Below are 20,042 nucleotides of genomic sequence, written 5' to 3'. Positions count from 1 at the left end.
ATATATGTATACAAAAAAGAGACAATTTAACAGAGATGACGACTCCCATATCTTAAAGAAGACTTCTAAGCTATACGATCTCCATGGTTGTAGTAGCCATGACACAATATTTAGCTTCAGTTAACGACAAAGATACCTTTTGTTGCTTCTTGTACCTCTAAGAAATAGGTGAATCCCCTAAGAAAATACAAAAATCAGTAGTTGAGATTCGATCATTGGGATTACCTTCCCAATCTGCATCAGTATAAGCAGTCAAATTAAAAGAAGAAGAAGAAGAGGATAAGAAAAGCCCTTTTAAGATAGTATTCTTGATATATCGCACAATTCTCATGACAACTGCCATGTAAACTATCGTAGGGGCATGCTGAAACTGGCTTACTGAATAAACGACATGAGCAATATCTGGTCGGGTGATAGACAAGTAAATGATCCAATTAATTGTCGATAAGGAGTAGGATCATTAAGTAAAACACCATCTTCAAGTCTTAATTTGGCATTTATAACTTCAGGAGTTTCTACTTTCTTATCATCTGAAATCCCCGACCTAGTACAAATGTCTGTGGCCAGCTTCATTTGAGATAAAATATATCCTCGTTGTGAATAGGCCACCTTAATACCTAGAATATATCTCAGAAAAGCCAGGTCAGACATATTAAAAGTTTTCTTTAACATACATTTAATGACATTTACTCCCTCTTTGTCACTACCTGTGATGATCGTATCATCAACATAAAGGAGCAGAATTACAATAGAACCACCTATTTTCTTAACAAAGAGATCAGTGTCAGTATAGAATGAAACAAAACCCAAGTTAATTAATACATTACTAAACTTGTCATTACCAAGCCTTGGGAGCTTGTTTAAGACCATACAAAGGTTTCTTTAGTTTTAAAACTTTTTCATTTAAACTCATACCAGGAGGAGGATCTATATAAACCTCTTCATTAAGATCTCCATTTAAAAAAAGCATTTTCAACATCAAATTGATAAATATGTCATTTTTTGATAGAAGCAATTACAATAAGAGCTCGGGCACTTGTCATTCGAGGAACCGGGGCAGACGTCTCATCATAATCTACCTCATACTCTTGTGCATATCCTTTAGCTACCAATCTAGCTTTATATCTTTTTAAAAATCCACCACTTTTGATTTTTACCTTAAAAACTCATCTACATCTTATGGGTTTCTTTCCTTGAGGAGGATCCACAATTTTAAGTTTGGGTTTTCTTAAGAGCATTAAGTTCATGTTCCAGGACTTCATTCCAATGTGCATATTGTTTAGCATCATTATAATGAGATGGTTCATAAAAGGAGTGAATGGCTAATAGATAAGTTCTAAAATGTGGTGAAAAAGACTCATAAGACACAAACCTATTTAGTACTTTAGAGATACGATTTGACCTTCTTTGAGATGATTCTTCCAAAGACATATTTCGAGAATATCTATCAAAAGCACATGGATGAGTATTTTCACTTCTCCTAGTATAAACTTGAGTATTGTTTGTCATATGTTCATCTATACTTTCATGAGGTTCATTTCTTTCATTGTCAAAAACTTGAAAAAAAACATCTTTGAAAAATTTGGATGGCCAAGTCTCTTATGCCAAACATCTATACTTTTGACATTTAGAAAATTACAAAATGACTTGGATGGTAGAGTAAAAAAATCCATGAAATACAGATCACCCCTCTTATGGCCTTGCCCAATCAGCTTCCCTGACTGAAGATCCTGCACGATGCAATCCTTAGGTGAGAAAGAGACTTGGCATCCTTAATCAGTAATTTGAGAAAAAAAATAAGTTTAAATTGATTTTTGGAACCACCCTTTACTTTTGGAACGAAAAAAATTTGAGAATGTTTTAAATCAAGTGTTTCAATATTTTCAATTTTTAAAGAAGTCCTATCTGCCGTTGAAACATAAGATGTTATGGGAATGGAATAGACCTGTCACAGGGACTCTGCAAAACATATGCCGCACCCGCGTCGCGTCCCGCGTCGACGCGACGCGACGCGGGTGCGGGTGCGGGTGCGGCACCGGGTGCGGTCAACACGACCCTGGGTGCGGTCAACGCACCCAGGGTCATTTTTGTTCACGATTTGGGCGTAAAAAAAAAATTTCCCCGATGAAAAGGAGGATTAGGGCAAAAAAAAAATTTTGCCCTAATCTCTCCTCTCTCCCCTTGAGCTCGAGCTCTCTCCCAGCTCCGCCGCCCCAGCTCCTCCTCTCGGCTCATCCTCTCCTTTTGCAGGTACCCTCTCTCACTCTCTTCTTGGGTCGGCAGGGGAGGGGCTGAGCCCCCCCTGCTCCCTCATTTTTCGGCACAGGAGGGTTTTTTTTTTGGGTCGACAGGGGAGGGGCTCGGCCCCTCCCCCATGTGTTGTTTATTTTGGGTCGACAGGGGAGGGGCCGAGCCCCTCCCCCATGTGTTGTTTATTTTGGGTCGACAGGGGAGGGGCTCGGCCCCTCCCCCATGTGTTGTTTATTTTGGGTCGACAGGGGAGGGGTCGAGCCCTCCCCCATGTGTTGTTTATTTTGGGTCGACAGGGGAGGGGCTCGGCCCCTCCCCCATGTGTTTTTTTTGGGTCGACAGGGGAGGGGCCGAGCCCCTCCCCCATCTGTTGTTTTTTTTTGGGTCGACAGGGGAGGGCCGAGCCCCTCCTCCATCTGTTTTTTTTTTGGGTCGGCAGGGTAGGGGCTGAGCCCCCCCCCCCCCCCCCCCTGCTCCCTCTGTTTTCAGCAGGGGAGGGGTCGAGCCCCCCTCGCTCTCGCTCTCTTGTTGGGTTGACAGGGGAGGGGCCGAGCCCCCCTCGCTCTCGCTCTCTTGTTGGGTTGGCAGGGGAGGGGCTGAGCCCCCCCTTCTCCCTGTGTTTTCGAATTGATTTGAAAATTGTAATGTATTTTTTTTTTTGTTTTCAGGATAAAAATGACGGACAAAGGGAAAGGACTTGCATCATCCTCATCCCAATATGCGAGTTCTGCTGCTAGTTTTGCTGATAGTTGCAGTGGGATTGATGATGTGGGGCCACTATGGGTACATGTAGATAAACTCGCAAAAACTGGAGAAGGAGGTGGTGGAAACAAGAGATTTCGATGCAAGCTCTGCGAAAGAGATTTTGTTGGGTCTTACACAAGAGTGAAGGCTCATTTGTTGAAGATACCAGGACATGGCATTTCAGCTTGCAGAAAAGTTGATGAGGCAATGCGAAGACAATACAAGAAAATACAAGAAGAATATGAGAAGAGAAAGGCAATGGCCGATTCTTCTGCAGTCAGTGTGCCATTTGCAAGCCACCAAGAAGATGCTGAAAAAAAAAGAAAAGTCAATGTAGGAGGTAGAGGAACGATACAAGCAGCATTCAATACATATGGAAGAGAAGAATTGGATAGAAAAGTTGGGAGGTATTTTTATTCTGGTTCACTCCCATTTAATGCGGCTAGAAATCCTTATTGGAAGGATTTAGTAACATCCTTGGCAAATTGTAATTTGAGTGGTTATGTGCCTCCAAGTTCAGAAAAAATACGAACCACACTTCTTGCAGAAGAGAGGGCAAATGTGGAGAGGTTGCTAGAAATTAAAAAATATTCATGGGAGCAAAATGGAGTTTCCATTGTGTCTGATGGATAGACAGATATTCAAAGGCGTCCATTGATCAATTTCATTGCTTGTTCGCTTAGTGGCCCAATATTCTTGAAAGCAGTTGATGCATCTGGGGAATATAAAAATGCAGAGTATTTGAAGGAATTGTTTATAGAAGTGATAAAAGAAGTGGGTGATCAGAAAGTGGTACAAATCATTACAGACAACGCTCCATTTTGTAAAAGTGCAGCGTTGAGTTTGGAGAGTGAGTACCCTCATATTTTTTGGACTCCCTGTGTAGCACACAGCTTAAATCTAGCCCTAAAGAGCATATGCAACCCCAAAGAAGAAGAAAATTCACAAGCATATGCTTTATGTTCATGGATTGAAGATTTATAAAGAAATGTCAAAAGCATTAAGAATTTTGTTGTTAACCACCATCGTGTTAATGCTATATTTAATAGGCATTCTGATTTAAAATTGTTGAAGGTCGCTGAAACACGTTTTGCGTCCATCATTGTGATGATGAAGAGGATTAAAAGAGTGAAGAATGCTTTGATTAACATGGTGACTGATGAAAATTGGACATTCTATCGTGTTGATGATGATATGAAGGCTCAAGAAATTAAGAAATTCATTCTTGATGATGAATTTTGGGACAAAGTGGTATACTTCCTTCAATTTACGCAACCTATTTGGGAAATGTTAAGAGAAGTTGATAAGGATGAGCCCATGCTTCACAGAGTTTATGAAATGTGGGATAATATGATTGAAAAAATACAAGCTATAGTTTTCATGCATGAAGGAAAAAATCCTACATTGGATGATTCAGATTTTTTTAATCATATTCATTCAATTTTAGTCAGAAGATGGGATAAGAGCAACACTCCTTTGCATTGCATGGCACATTCTCTTAATCCAAAATATTATGCAAATAAGTGGCGGGCTGGTGGTATTGGTCGTGTCCCTCCAAATTTAGACCCAGAGCTATCAAGACATAGAAATATGTGTATGACAAGACTTTTTCCAGAAGCATATCTTCTACATCAAGTCACACAAGAGTTTGAAAAATTTTCATCTTCGAGATTATATGCACCAGCATTATTCGCGAGAGAAGAAGATAATATAGATCCTATCACATGGTGGTCAACATTTGGATCAGAAACATCTCTTCTGCAACGTCTTGCATTAAGATTGCTATCGCAGCCTGCTAGTTCATCTTGTTGTGAAAGAAATTGGAGCACATATTCTCAAATCCACAACATGAAGAGAAACAAACTTACCAGCAAGCGTGCAGAGGATTTAGTATATGTTCATTCAAATCTTCGATTACTTTCGCGAAGCAATGATGAATACAGATACTAATTTGCTCTTTTAGTTATTTGATTATTTCTTAGTTTTCATTTAAATATACTTGTATTGTATTTATCATTTTCAAATTGGGTTTATAATGCAGACAAGGAACATCCAAATTTTGTGATGTAAACCCAGAAGAGTGTGACTTCGAGGGAGAACATGAATTCAACGTAACAAACATGGATTTAGCTGAGCCCAGTATTCCTTCTAATGATGCATTTGATGATGAAGAAGAAAATTATTAGCATCCATTACTTCATCAGGATATACTTTGGTATGTAATTTAGTTCTTTTATGCAATACTTATTTGATTGATATTTAGGTCGATTTAAGTAATTGCTTTACTTATTTGATTGATAATTTGATATTTAGGTTGATATATTGCATGCATGATGAATCATATTATGAGTTTATGACAATGTTTACTGTTAAATGTTAAACTGTTAAAACTTCAAAATCATATATATATATATATAATTTTTTTTTTACATTTTTGCCCCTGCCGCACCCCCGCACCCGGGTTTTTTGGAAGTGCCGAATCTCCGCACCCGCACCCGCACCCGCACCCGCACCCATGTGACATAGGAATAGACATTGGAAAGGATGTGTTTATGAGATGTCATGTGAAAAACTGCATCGGAGTCCAAAATCCACATACCTGAAGGAGATAATGAGGTTGCAATAGCGGCACCCGAAGTAGAAGAACACTTGAGAAGATGTTGAAGTGCCTTCAAGATTTTATATTAGGGTGTCTTTAATGTCTCCTCCATTATTATTCACTTCTTTATTTTGGACATTTTCACCAACCGTGGCCACTTTTCCTTTGAGCTTAAGACAAATCGGTTTGATGTGCCCCGGTTCATTACAATAGTGGCAAATGACACCTTTTCTAAAACCATTATTTTTAGCAAAATGGAGAGGCTTATAAGGCTTAACATTGGATCCCGGCCTAGTAACAGACAAAATCTCATTACTTTTATGAGTCATGCCAAGACGAGTTTCCTCTTGGCATACTTCGGCAAGGGCATCTTCAATAGGTAAGGCCTTGCTTCTATGAAAAACGGATGCCCTTGTTCAAATTTCGGTCTAAGACCGTGGAGAAATTGAAAGAAATGTTCTTTTTCAACTTGTTCTCTTCTTAATTCAACATCTTCCGGAGCCACCCACTTGGGCTCAAGAAGAGCAAGCTCATCCCAAAAGGGAGATAAAGCATTAAAGTAATCTCGGACACTCATATCCCCTTGTTTAGTAGGTCGAATTTTTTCTTGACAAAAAAATTGTCTAGCTAAATCTTTTTTCGTATATATTGATAGAAATCGTGGTTCTCTGTTTCATACACAAGAGCAGCCGAATGGGAGAGAGAGAAGAGAAAGCTGCAGGATTTTTCCCAAAATGAATCACACGATTGTGGTATTGGGCTTCACGTTAAATACATGCTGTTACAATTACTAGGGTACGAAAATACCCATCATACAAGAAATGTAAATTACAAAATGCCATTAGTGACTTTAATGAACATGTGCTAATTAGAGTGCTAGTTGGATGAACTCAAATTGGGTTTGGATAAGATCCAAACTCAGTCGTGTACACACTCCTTTTCATCACATAGGAGAATACATTTAGATATTGATTCTCCTACTTCTATCAACAAATGTCTAATCCATGTTACTTCAGTTGTAGCAGCTGCCATTGATCTGTATTCAGCTTCTGTGCTTGATCTGGCAATAGCCATTTGTTTTCTACTGCTCCAAGATACAAGATTTAGGCCAACAAAAATACAGTATCCTGACACTGACCTATGCTCATCTGGATCTCCTGCACAGTCTGCATCTGTGTAAACAAGAAGTTCATGCATATTATGTTCATTCATACTCTTTCTGTACAAAAGACCATCTCCAATAGTTCCCTTCAAATATCGAAGAATGTGTTTAACAACTTCCATATGTCCAATACGCGGTTCATGCATAAACTGAGATACCTGATTGACTGAATAGACAATATCAGGGCGAGTAAAAGTGAGATATTGAAGCATCCCCACTATCCTGCGATATCCTGTAGGATCCTCATACAAATCGCCATCTTTAGAACTGAGTTTCTGATGAAGTACACTGGGTGTGCTTAGAGGCTTGCAATATTTCATACCTGCTTTGCTGAGAACATCAATGGTATACTTATGTTGGGTAAGTGTCATGCCTTCAATAGTTCTGTCAACTTCTACTCCAAGAAAATATCGCAGTTTACCAAGGTCTTTCATCTTGAACCTGTGGTTCAGGAGTTCTTTGACCTGCTCAATGTGTTCAGCGGAGCTACCTGTAATGATTATGTCATCTACATATATCAATAATAAGGTAATTGTGTCGTTACATTTGAATATGAAAAGTGAATGATCAAGAAGCGAATGACTAAAACCATATTTCTCTATTTCAAGAGAAAAGCTGTCAAACCAAGATCGAGAGGCTTGCTTCAAACCATATATAGTTCTCTTTAATCGACACACATATTCTCTGGAGTTCCCTTCTGCATACCCAGTGGGTTGTTCCATGTACACTTCTTCCTTTAGAGTTCCATGTAAAAATGCATTTTTTACATCCAGTTGACTGATAATCCACTGATGTTCAATAGCCAATGATAGTATGATTCGAATAGTACCCATTTTCACAACCGGACTGAAGGTCTCATCGTAATCTTGTCCTTGCTCCTGGGTGAATCCCTTGGCAACTAGCCTAGCCTTATATCGCTCAATAGTACCATCCGGCTTATACTTTATTTTGTACACCCACTTGGACCCAACTACATTTTGATCATGTGGTCTGGGAACAATTTCCCAAGTGCCACATTCATGAAGAGCCTCCATTTCTTCATTCATAGCTTCAATCCATCGCTTAGAATTTGCTGCTTGATGGAAAGTCGTGGGTTGATCTTCCTTACCTAAAGAGGTTAAGAAGAGTTGAAAATCCATAGTGAAATTCTCATAACTTACCCATCTATCAATAGGATGTCGAGGTCGAGTGGATCTTCTGGGAGCAGAAGAAGAATTCATCTCTTGATTAGAATTAGGAAGAATCCCCTTCTCACGTCGAGAGTAAACAATGCTTTATACCTTTCGGGAGGCAAGAGTGGATCGGAAATGACATTTTCCTGAGTCGTATGTACATCATCAGACATGTTTCCATGTTTCTCTCATCTCTTTTATTATATTCTGAAGGACAAACATCATTAACACTAGAGAAGAGGTCAGAGTTCAACCAGGGGTGATAAACTTCAATTTCAGGAAGGTTGTCAACCTTGTGATCAAAATTCAATTCATCAAATACAACATTCCTGGATATTTTGATACGCTTGCCCACGGGATCATAGCATCTGTACCCTTTATAATCATCAGCATACCCCACGAATCTGCACTTCAAGGCCTTATCCTGAAACTTATGTCGCATTGAACTGTCAACATGAACATAACATACACACCCGAATACTCGCTTTTCATGATAATTTGGATGAACACCATGTAAGGAAAGGTAGGGTGATTTGTTTTCCAAGATATTTATGGGCAATTGATTTATGATGTGAACGGCTGAATGAAAGGCCTCTGCCCAGAAGGTAACTAGATGGTTACTATCATGCATCATGCTCATGGCACTCTTGACAATATGGCGATGCTTGCGTTCAGCAATCCCATTCTGTTGAGGTGTATGAGGGCAAGACACCTGCCTACGTATTCCGTTTGTCTGGAGAAATTTAATAAAGTCATTTGAGGAGAATTCACCCCCTCCATCACATTGGAAACAAAGGATATTATCAGAGAATTGATTTTGAACAAAAGAATGAAAATTCTGAAATAACTTGAATGTTTCATACTTACATTTCATAAAGAAGATCCATGTATACCGAGAATAGCTATCAACAAAAATGAGGTAATACCTGATGCCAGACATGGAGGGAACTGGAGCCGGACCCCAAACATCAGAACAAATAATTTCAAAAGGCTTTGAAGCTCTTTTATTGATAGAATGAAATGGAAGGACATGACTCTTACATTGAAGACAACTAGAACATTTCTTATCATCAACATTTGAATTTAGACTTGACTTGGGAATAAGACTGCTAGAAACAAGCTTTTCAATAAAACGACTACTACAATGACCCAAACGACCATGCCAAAGATTTGGCTTATTACACTCAGAAAGGCTAAAAACATTTTTAAAAGAAGCTGAAGAAGATGATGATGCGAGCTTCGAAGTGGAAGGATTCTCTTGAAACACGTACATATTCCCTTGTCACTTTCCTTCAGCGAACGTTTCCCTCGTGTGGAGATCCTTGACACGAACAAAAAAATGAGTAAACTCAACTAAGGCATTGATGTCATCAACAAGCTTAGAGACAAAAACAATATTTTTCTTGATATTCGGAGCATAAATGACATTTGAAAGAGCAAGGGAAGAAGTAGACATAGGTATGACAAAGTTTTCAATGTGGGAAATACAATAGTGAGACCCATCTCCAATGACTATACTATTTTTACCAGCATAGGGAACACAAGTTAGGAGCTTACCAACATCACCAGTGACATGAGTGGCTGCACCTGAATCAACATACCAAGTGCCCTGATCATTTTGCTTTAAGTTCAATTCAGCTAAAGCAGAGAGTAACAACTCCTTCACTTCATCACTGTTCTTCAATTTATCTGGCCCCTTGCTTGTCTCTGTCCGTTTACCTTTATTTTGAGGATTGAACCAACAATTTGCTTTGATATGCCCCCTTTTATTGCATAGAAAACAGGTCGGTATTGGTCTTTGCCTTTGCCCACTGGGATGGATATTAGGTGTAGGTAATATTCCACGACTTCCTTGTCCATTTCTTTCTTGACTCCCTCTATCTCGAAAATCATATGTACCACGTCCTCGCCCATATGCAACTCCTGTGGCAAGAACAGTGTGTGCTCCACCTTGAGAATGAGTATCTTCAGAAAATCCCTTTAGGGTCATCTCATACTGCAAAAGTTTGGCACGAAGATCTTCAAAGGCAGGTAACTCTGGCAAACACAATAAGGAAGTAACCATCATATGATAATCCGATCCCAGCCCACTCAAAGTCTGTTGCACCATATCTTTGTCACTAACTGCACATCCCACGATGTCCAGCTGATCTGTAATGATCTTTATTTTGTTCAAGTACTCCATGATGGTCATGGAGTCCTTTCTTAACATTTGAAATTCTTTCTTCAAAAATAATACTGGCCTGAGAAACTTGAGAATATGTCTGAACCAATCGATGCCATAATTGCATTGCAGAGCAGTCATCTGGAATTGCCACAAGCACTTCCTGTGATAATGTAGAAGTGATGTAGGCAACCAGCGCCTGATCTCGCTTCATCCAGGATACATATTCTGGATTTCTGACATAGGTAATAGAAGGATCTCCCTCACCATTCTTTGCTTCTTGTGATACGAACTCTGGAGGAACAGGAACAGAGCCATCCAGATGTCCAGAAAGGTCCTGACTTCTTATGAATGAAATGATTTGTCGCTTCCAAGTTAGAAAATTGGAATTTTTGAGTTTCTCAAACACGAGTTGACTAAGAAAGTTTGAGGAAAGACCAGACTGAGGGTGAGGAAATGAGTCCATATTCTATCGAAACCAAAAATATAAGAAGAGATAAAAATTAAGAAAATGACTTTACGACAAGGACCCAATTGCAGTTGAGATCTAATGAAAATCAGAACAGAAACTTAATATCAAAAATTCTGCTGCAAGCCTTTTTGAATGATAAAACTGAGGTAGAAAACCAGAACTATTTACCAAGAAACTGTTCTGAATTAGAGTTTGATCAAAGAGATACGTTACTTTAAAATTAACGTGTGTAATTTCATAATATGAGGGAATATGGATTTATAACTCTGGGATAGAAACAGACAGTGTGAAACAAAGAAGAAGATAGAGAAAGATCAACTAATGTAATATTAGTTAATCAGGACAGCAAGATCTGAATCTGATATGCAGTCAACTTGTAAAAGAAAAAATATTTAACGTGACCCTATTCACGCAAAGATCAAATGATGTGAATCTGATCTTGCGTGAGTATTTGTGTTGTTAACATATAAGATCACGTGCAGTGACAAGTCAAAAGGGAGACAAAAATATGTTGGATGATTCAAAGGCAAATATGATAACAGTGAAATATGATAATGTGAAGAAAATAGAGGAAACAGTGAAAACAGAAATATGTATAGAAAGAAACAGGTAGTCTAATGAAAGAAGGTTGTTCAACAAACAGTGAAAACAGAAATATGCAGAGAAACAAGTAGGAGAGATGATTCAAAGGCAAGTGAGTGGGAAGAGACTTTACCGGATGAAGGAATAAGATCCTTAAGCTTGGATCTGTAGCTCTGATACCATGATAGAAATCGTGGTTCTCTGTTTCATACACAAGAGCAGCCGAATGAGAGAGAGAGAAGAGAAAGCTGCAGGATTTTCCCCAAAATGAATCACACGACTGTGGTATTGGGCTTCACGTTAAATACATGTTGTTACAATTACTAGGGTACGAAAATACCCATCATACAAGAAATGTAAATTACAAAATGCCATTAGTGACTTTAATGAACATGTGCTAATTAGAGTGCTAGTTGGATGAACTCAGATTGGGTTTGGATAAGATCCAAACCCAGTCGTGTGTACACACTCCTTTTCATATATACCCTTAAGAAAGAACCAAGCTTCGTTGGCTCTTCTAAACTTAGCAATATTGGCACAAATTTTTACGTCAACATTGTTCATGAACCACGCCAAAATTTTGGCGTGGTTACTCTCCCAATCTTCTACCTTAGATTGATGTTCATTGATTGCCTTAATGTGATCTTCACCATCAAGAACCTTTTCGATGTCACCTTCAATCTTGGTGAGCTTCAACGTTGGTTCAAGAGCGATTCCCATCACGAAGCCCCATAGCTTTTTTCTACGAAGGTCATTCTCCATAGCCGACGCCCACATCCGTTGAGTTTGAAGAAAAGTTCAACTCTTGTGTCGTGCTTCATGATGACAAAGAGAGGTAGAGATGAGAGAGAACTTGGCAAAATACTTCAAGACTACAAATAACCCAAATGGCTCTCATACCATGTAATGAGATATGTGAAAATGCAAAAGGGTTCAATAATGAACTAAATAACACAAGCACTTAATGTGCAAATTACACAAACCCACTATATATACAAAAAGAATGGGCTGAAAAGGGCGTGCCATTGGGGCTCCCCTAATAGACATTGGGAACCCCAACGCCTATTTAGGTGGGGCCCCCAATGGTTCCCCAAAAGCAAAAAGAAAAAAGAAAAAAAGAAAAGTAAAAAAAAACCTAAAAAATACATAAAAATAAAATATACAGTAAAAATGACCAAAATACTCCTATCAGGTATTTTGGTATATATATATATTAACAAGATCCATGTTGAGTATCTGCGACCCAACTCATGTATTTTCGGATATGGGCATAAAAATACTGACCTAGATATTTTTTGGACTGACCTGAACCTGACCTAAAAAATGTTTGGGGCTGGGTTTGAGCTATGATTTTTTACTGAACCCTACTCAAGTATTATATGGGTATTTTAAATCCCTTTAAATTACATGGGCTGGTTCAGATTCATGTTGAGTATCTGTGACCCGACCACTATGTATTTTCAGATATGGCCATAAGAATGCTCAGATATGGCCATAAGAATGCTAACCTAAATAGTATTTGGGCTGACCTGAACCTGACCCAAAAAATAATTGGGGCTGAGTTTGAGCTCTGATTTTTGTTGAATATCCATTATGGCTGAACCCTACTCAAGTGTTTTTTATGTATTTTTCAGTAAAAATGGATATTTTTGTGTAATGAGATATTGCGGAAATATAATGAGTGCATACAAGCACTTACAACAATGAATAAAGAGACAATATCACAAGTCCACAAAGGGACAATACAAGCACAAGCCTTTAAGAAGGCAACAATATAAAAAGCCTCTTATTGAGAAGAGAGAAAGCTCTCAAGAATGAAAAATATACAAGGGGTTCACCCCTATTTATACAAGAGGGGGAGGAGAGAAGGGATGGCCAAAGGCCTCAAAAGGAGGGCCCAAAAGGGGGCTCCCATAGAGTCGTTGGGAGCCCCCAACGGTCACATTTGTGACCGTTGGGGGCTCCAACGACTCTATGGTTGGAGCCCCTTTTAATCCTCAAAAAATACAAAAAAGAATTCTAAAAAATAAAAATTACATTTTATGAAATTCGAAAATAGTTGTTTTCTAAAACAACTATGTGAAATTACAAAAATACCCCTATCGGGTATTGATGTAATATACAGTATATATATATATTAGATACATTTTAACACCCCCCCTCAAACTTTATGGGGAAATGACAGAAAGTTTGCCAAGAAGAAACATGAAGCGAGGAGCCGAAAGAGCTTTAGTGAAGAAGTCCGCCAACTGATATTCTGAAGTGACATATGGAAGGGCAATAGTTCCTCGTAAGAATTCGTCACGAAGATAGTGGCAATCCATTTTGATATGTTTTGTACGCTCATGAAAAGTATGATTGCTCGCAATATAGATGGCACTTTTGTTGTCGCAACATAGTTTTGAGGCTTCGGTAATATCAACTCCCATGTCTTTAAGCAGACTGCGAAGCCATACAAGCTCCATTGTCGTGGTTGCTATAGCCCGGTACTCAGCTTCAGTGGATGATAGTGAAACTTTCTGCTGCTTCTTGCATCGCCAGGCAATCAAAGAGTCCCCTAAAAAGACACAAAAACCAGTAGTTGAGACTCAATCATTGGGATTACCTCCCCAATCTGCATCAGTATAAGCAAGAAGATTCAAAGAAGAAGAAGATGATAGAAATAGCTCTTTATTGATGGTATTCCGAATGTAGCGGATGATTCGGAGGACAACACTCATATGCACAGTTGTAGGAGCATGCTGAAATTGGCTAACTGAGTGAACCGCATGAGTGATATCTGGTCTGGTGATGGTTAAATAGGTAAGAGACCTAATGAGTTGTCTGTAAGGTGTGGGATCTTCCAGAAGAACCCCATCCTCTAACCGCAATTTGGCATTAATAACCTCGGGAGTCTCTACTTTCTTATCATCAGAAATCTCAGACTTAGAACATATATCTGCAGCAAGCTTCATCTGTGACAAAATATATCCTCTAGGAGAATAGGCAACTTCAATTCCAATAAAATATCTGAGAAAACCTAAGTCAGACATATCAAAATTATTTTTTAACATATTTTTAACATTAATAATACTATTTTGATCATTCCCAGTGATAATCATATCATCAACATAAAGCAACAAAATTACGATACTAGAACATGCATGTTTAACAAAAAGAGCAGTGTTAGTATAACAAGAGTGAAATCCTAACTTTATCATGATATCACTGAAACGATCATACCAAGCCTTAGGAGCTTGTTTAAGACCATATAATGCCTTCAAAAGCCGAAGTGTTTGACCTTGCTTAATATTTATTCCGGGTGGCGAATCCATATAAACTTCTTCACTTAAACTTTCATTTAAAAAAGCATTTTTTACGTCAAGTTGATAAATAGGCCATTTTTTGGTTGATGCGGCAGCTATTAAGGTCCTGACACTAGTCATTCGAGCTACGGGAGCGAATGTTTCTTCGTAATCAATGCCATATTCTTGGGAGTATCTCTTAGCAACTAATCTAGCTTTATATTGTTCTAAAGAGCCATCGCTTTTAGTTTTAACTTTGAAGACCCAGCGACAACCAATAGGTTTTTTGTGTGAGGGTAGATTAACTATTTCCCAAGTATTGGCCTTTTTTAAAGCATTTAGTTCAACTTCCATTGCTTCAACCCAATGAGGTATAGATTTAGCTTGATTATAGTGGGCCGGTTCAAAATAAGAATGTAGGGTTATTAAACATGCCCGATAGTTTGGAGTTAAGGAATCATAGGATACAAACCTATTTGGGGGTATTGATATTCTAGAAGAATGCCTAACTTGTGGTTCCTCAGTGGATTCAGAAATTTGAGAGTATTTTTCGAGGGCACTAATAGGATTTTCTTGATTTCTTCTTGAGTAAACATTTATATTGGTATCACTATCATGAACATTTATATTTGAATCACTATCATTTGAGGGTGTTATGTCAAGAGGGGATACCTCACGAGTATCGTCTATGTTTTCAAGAGAATCTTCTTGTATGTCATCAATAAGATCATATAAGAATATATAATCAATTTCATTTGTTTCTTCTATTTTATCAAAACTGTTTTCTTCTTCTAGAAATGTTACATCTTTTGAAACATATAGTTTATCATTCTTAAAATCATAACATCTATACACTTTTTTATTTTCACCATATCCTAGAAAAACACATTCAATTGCTTTTTGAGATAACTTATCCCTTTTATGTAATAGGACAAAACATTTGCAACCAAAAATACGAAGACGATTGAAATCGGGTGAAAATTTAAAGAGTTTTTCATAAGGAGAAGCATTTTTTAACTTAGAAGAGGGCATTCTATTGATTAGATAGGTTGAGGTTAGAACGGCTTCGGCCCAAAACTTCTTTGGAATATTCCTAGAAACAAGTAATGTTCTAGCAGTTTCTATAATGTGCCTATGTTTCCTTTCCGCTAGGTCATTTTGTTGAGGAGTCCTAGGACATGACTTTTGATGGCAAATGCCATTTTGGGTTAAATAGTTTTGGAATTCGTGAGATAAGTATTCGCCACCGGAATCGGATCTTAAAATAGATATGTTACTTTGAAATTGATTTTGAACCTTTTTATGAAAATCTTTAAAGAAAGTAAATACTTCTGACTTATGACTAAGGAAATAAATCCAAACATACCGAGTAAAGTCATCAATAAACGTAACATAATATGAATAACCCCCTTTAGACATAACCGGAGAAGGCCCCTAAACATCCGAATGCACCAATTCAAAAGGCCTTGATGAGAGAAAAGTTCTAGTTGGAAATGGCATAGACTTCATTTTTCCAAAAATGCAATCTTTGCAATTAATTTCTTTTTCCTTACAAAATTTGTTTCCAAAAGGAAAGAGATACATTTTGGAATAACTTGGATGACCAAGTTTCCATGGTTTTTTCTTGTACATAAGAACAAAAAAAGTTTGTAGGGAGATCAAGATGGTCCATATAATAGAGGTCTCCCTTTCTATGGCCTTGCCCAATCCGCTTTTCGGACCGAAGATCCTGCACAAAGCAACCATTAGATGAGAAAGATATTTCACATCCATGGTCGGCAATTTGAGAAACCCAAAATAGGTTTAAATTTAGTTTGGGAACAACTCTTACTTTTGGAACACAAAAATTTTGTGAATCTTTAAAAGAGCCAATATTTGAAATTTTTAAAAAAGGTTTCATCGGCCGTAGAGACACAAGAGTCCTTTGAATTGGTGCAAACATCACTAAGTGCATTTTCATGAGGGGTCATATGAAAAGAAGCTCCAGAGTCAAGGATCCAAGAATACGTACCGGGCGATGATGTTGAAGCAATAGCCGCACCCGATGTGGAGGAAGAAACTTTTAGCATTTGTTGGAGAGCCATAAATATTTGTCCAAGAGTTTCTTTGATGTCATTGTTCTTGCCTTCATCTTCTTTGGTGGTGATTTCTTCAAGAGAAGCCACTTTAGGCTTGAAGGTTCCAATAAGCTTTGGACAAACGGGTCTAATGTGACCCGGTTCATTGCAATAATGACAAACAATCATTTTTCTTCCTCCATTGTAGTTTCCTTGTTTCCCAAAATGAGGAGGCTTGTAGGTTCTAACATTGTTACCCGGTTTTGATACGGCAAGGACTTCATCAACATGCTTACTCATGCCAAGCCTTGTCTCCTCTTGAGTGATTTCGGCAATAGCATCCTCAATAGGAGGAAAAATAGATCTATGGAGAAGTGAAGATCTCACTTGCTCAAATTCGGGACGTAGCCCAAAAAGAAATTGAAACAATCGCTCTTGTTCCATTTGTTTTTGCCTTAAATCAATATCTTTCATAGAAACTCATTTTGGCTCCAAGAGAGCCAATTCATCCCATAGTGGGTTTAGGGCACTATAATAATCTTGAATGCTAAAATCACCTTGCCTGGTGGTTCTAATCTTTTCTTGCAAGAAGTATGCTCTTGCAAGATCCTTTTGGGTATACATACCCTTCATAAAGGACCAAGCCTCATTGGCTCTACGAAATTTAGCTATATTAGCACATACCTTAAGTTCCACATTGTTCATAAACCACGCAATGATTTTTGCGTGATTGCTTTCCCAATCTTCCACTTCCTTTTGATGACTTTTAATGGCCTTGAGGCGAGCATCTCCTTCAAGAGCCTTTTCTTGACCTTCTTCTACCTTCGTGAGCATAAGCTTAGGTTCTGGAACGGTACCCATGACAAAACCCCAAAGCTTCTTTCCTTTGAGATTATTTTTCATTGCCGATGCCCACATCATATAATTCTTTCCATTGAGCTTGAAAGATAGGTCAATCTTTGTCTCCATGATGTTGCCAAGAAGTGAGAAGATGTTCACTAAATATGAGATACACGAACCACACCTTTCCTTCAAGAATCGAGTGGCTCTGATACCATGTAATGAGATATTGCGGAAATATAATGATTTCATACAAGCACTTACAACAATGAATAAAGAGACAATATCACAAGTCCACAAAGGGACAATACAAGCACAAGCCTTTAAGAAGGCAACAATATAAAAAGCCTCTTATTGAGAAGAGAGAAAGCTCTCAAGAATGAAAAATATACAAGGGGTTCACCCCTATTTATACAAGAGGGAGAGGAGAGAAGGGATGGCCAAAGGCCTCAAAAGGAGGGCCCAAAAGGGGGCTCCCATAGAGTCGTTGGGAGCCCCCAACGGTCACATTTGTGACCGTTGGGGGCTCCAACGACTCTATGGTTGGAGCCTCTTTTAGTCCTCAAAAAATACAAAAAAGAATTCTAAAAAATAAAAAAAGAAAATTACATTTTATGAAATTCGAAAATAGTTGTTTTCTAAAACAACTATGTGAAATTACAAAAATACCCATATCGGGTATTGATGTAATATACAGTATATATATTAGATACATTTTAACATTTTGAACCCCTTTAAATTATATGGGCTACAGCTTTGGTCTTCATCTTCTTGGCCTGGCATAAACTGAACCACACTAATTGTTTTCTGGGTCTGACCCATGAACATATCTAATGGTTATTAAGATGATAATGTTTGTAAATGCATGCCTTGATGCTCCTTTGGGATAGAGTATTTGAACTTTGAAACATCATACTTTAATTTCATAATCAGCATAGTTGACTGAAAAACTTTTTTTTATAATAAAAAGAAAAGTTTTCCAGTCAACTATGCTGAGGGGGTTGGGCTCTATAATCTTTTTGTTACAAATAATTTGATTATGTCAGCACATAGTTATCGAAAAAAAACTTGACTATGTCAGCAAATAGTGTCAATTCTTTGAAACTTTTGTGTGTGCCTGCATGCACACACACACACACACACACACACATAAATACAGCTGATATATTACTTATGTCTTGCAGGATGGGGGCATTACTTGTATTTTCAATGGCTCAAAAGTAATAAAACGGCCAGATACAGGTTTGTAATCTGTCCTTGAGCGCCACCAAGTCTTAGTCATGGAAATATAACCCCTAAATTAGTGGCTAGCCTGACTGCAGGCTGCCCATGGCCTAGCCCATTTGAGCTGGGCCTTGGTCTGTTTTTTGAGCCTTGCCCTGGCCTATTGACGAGCCATGGAGTGGTCAAACTGCTCATGGATTTTCAATGGGCTGGTTGGCCTGGTCAAAAATAAGGTTTTTGAACACTGAGCTGGCCATTTGATGGGTTTGGCCCATTAATTGGCTGGCCAGCCCATCCTAGAAAAGGGCAGTTAGGTTAGGCCAGCTTGTTGCCTACCCCTACTCTAAATGGATGATACAGGGTTGACTCCAGCAGGTGAAAATAAATTTACATCTATTATTTAATTAGTTGACTGAACTCTTGTTATTTCCCTTTTCTCTATTTAGCTTTATGATGATTTTTCTTTATAATACTATACAGCCGCAAGTTGATGCTTTCTGCACATATGATTAGAATTTCTGGGATGAATGCAATAGTTGGATTAGTGAAGTTGCACCATCTTAGCCAAAGGATCCTGGGTTTGGATAATAGATGGGTTTTTAACGGATTTACCATAAAAAATTAAAGGGGCATGTTCTAGTCAGGATCCATTTTAGGTAGGCCCCAAGTTAGGCCTCGGCAAAAAACATGGTTGTAGGTGCTTTTTGCTTGATCTAAACTGATAGATGTGTTTATCATAGTTTACACAAGAACATGCGTTAGATTAGGCAGTTTTCATGCACATGTGTGTGTTTAAAAAAGGTGAAAAGTCACCAGAACTTGGTGATAAAAGATTCTAAGTTTTTTTGGTAAATTGACTTGATCCAAAGCATGTTTATTGGTAAATAAACAATAACGAGCACATCTACAGGTTCAGATTTGACAAAAATCACCTTTAAGAACTTTTTTTGCTGGGGGCCGAGCTCGGAGCCTAACGAAAATGGGTATTGACTAGAACATTTTCCAAAATTATAATAGAATGAGATAAAAAAGATGCAGTTCTGCCAAATATGCTTTTTGGTATTGTAGTTGATTGAATCTGCTTGTGCTGTAGGTTTCTACATTTTGAAAAAACCATAAAATACAAAGGCAACTCCAGATCTTGTTTTTATTCCTGGTAGTGTTGTTTTTCATATCTGCGTAGACTTCATATTGGCTCATATCTCTTGATTTCTCATCTTATGAATTATATGTTCATGCCCTAAATTCATGTACTTTTTGCATGGGGGATTCATCACCCTACATGTTGGAGAGAGTATAATACTTACGTTTGCCATTATTTGTATATACAAGGGCATTTTTGTCTTTTCCCTCTCTTGTACATAGGTGTCTTTCATTGTTTTTATGGAGAAATTTCGGTCCAGAAAAGTCTTTAAGATATATGTGATATTGGTTCTGAAATGAGAAGAGCCTGACAAGCTGCCCTAATTTTTCTCCTCGTTCTCTACTCGCT

General features: G+C 38.2%; 1 protein-coding gene across 1 annotated transcript in view; it reads left to right on the top strand.

Annotated features, from left to right (window-relative positions):
* Positions 1-20,042, top strand: part of LOC149823357 (uncharacterized) — an 81,740-nt gene that overhangs the window by 60,535 nt on the left and 1,163 nt on the right. The window contains exon 9 of the mRNA XM_090020034.1: positions 18,511-18,568. Within this exon, the coding sequence (XP_089876160.1) occupies positions 18,511-18,568 (58 nt within the window). The remainder of the gene's footprint in view (positions 1-18,510; positions 18,569-20,042) is intronic.

Source organism: Nuphar pumila, chromosome 10 (genome assembly GCF_984573655.1).
Source record: "Nuphar pumila chromosome 10, dmNupPumi1.hap1.1, whole genome shotgun sequence".
Taxonomy (NCBI): domain Eukaryota; kingdom Viridiplantae; phylum Streptophyta; class Magnoliopsida; order Nymphaeales; family Nymphaeaceae; genus Nuphar; species Nuphar pumila.
This window is presented reverse-complemented; position numbering and strand designations above follow the sequence as displayed.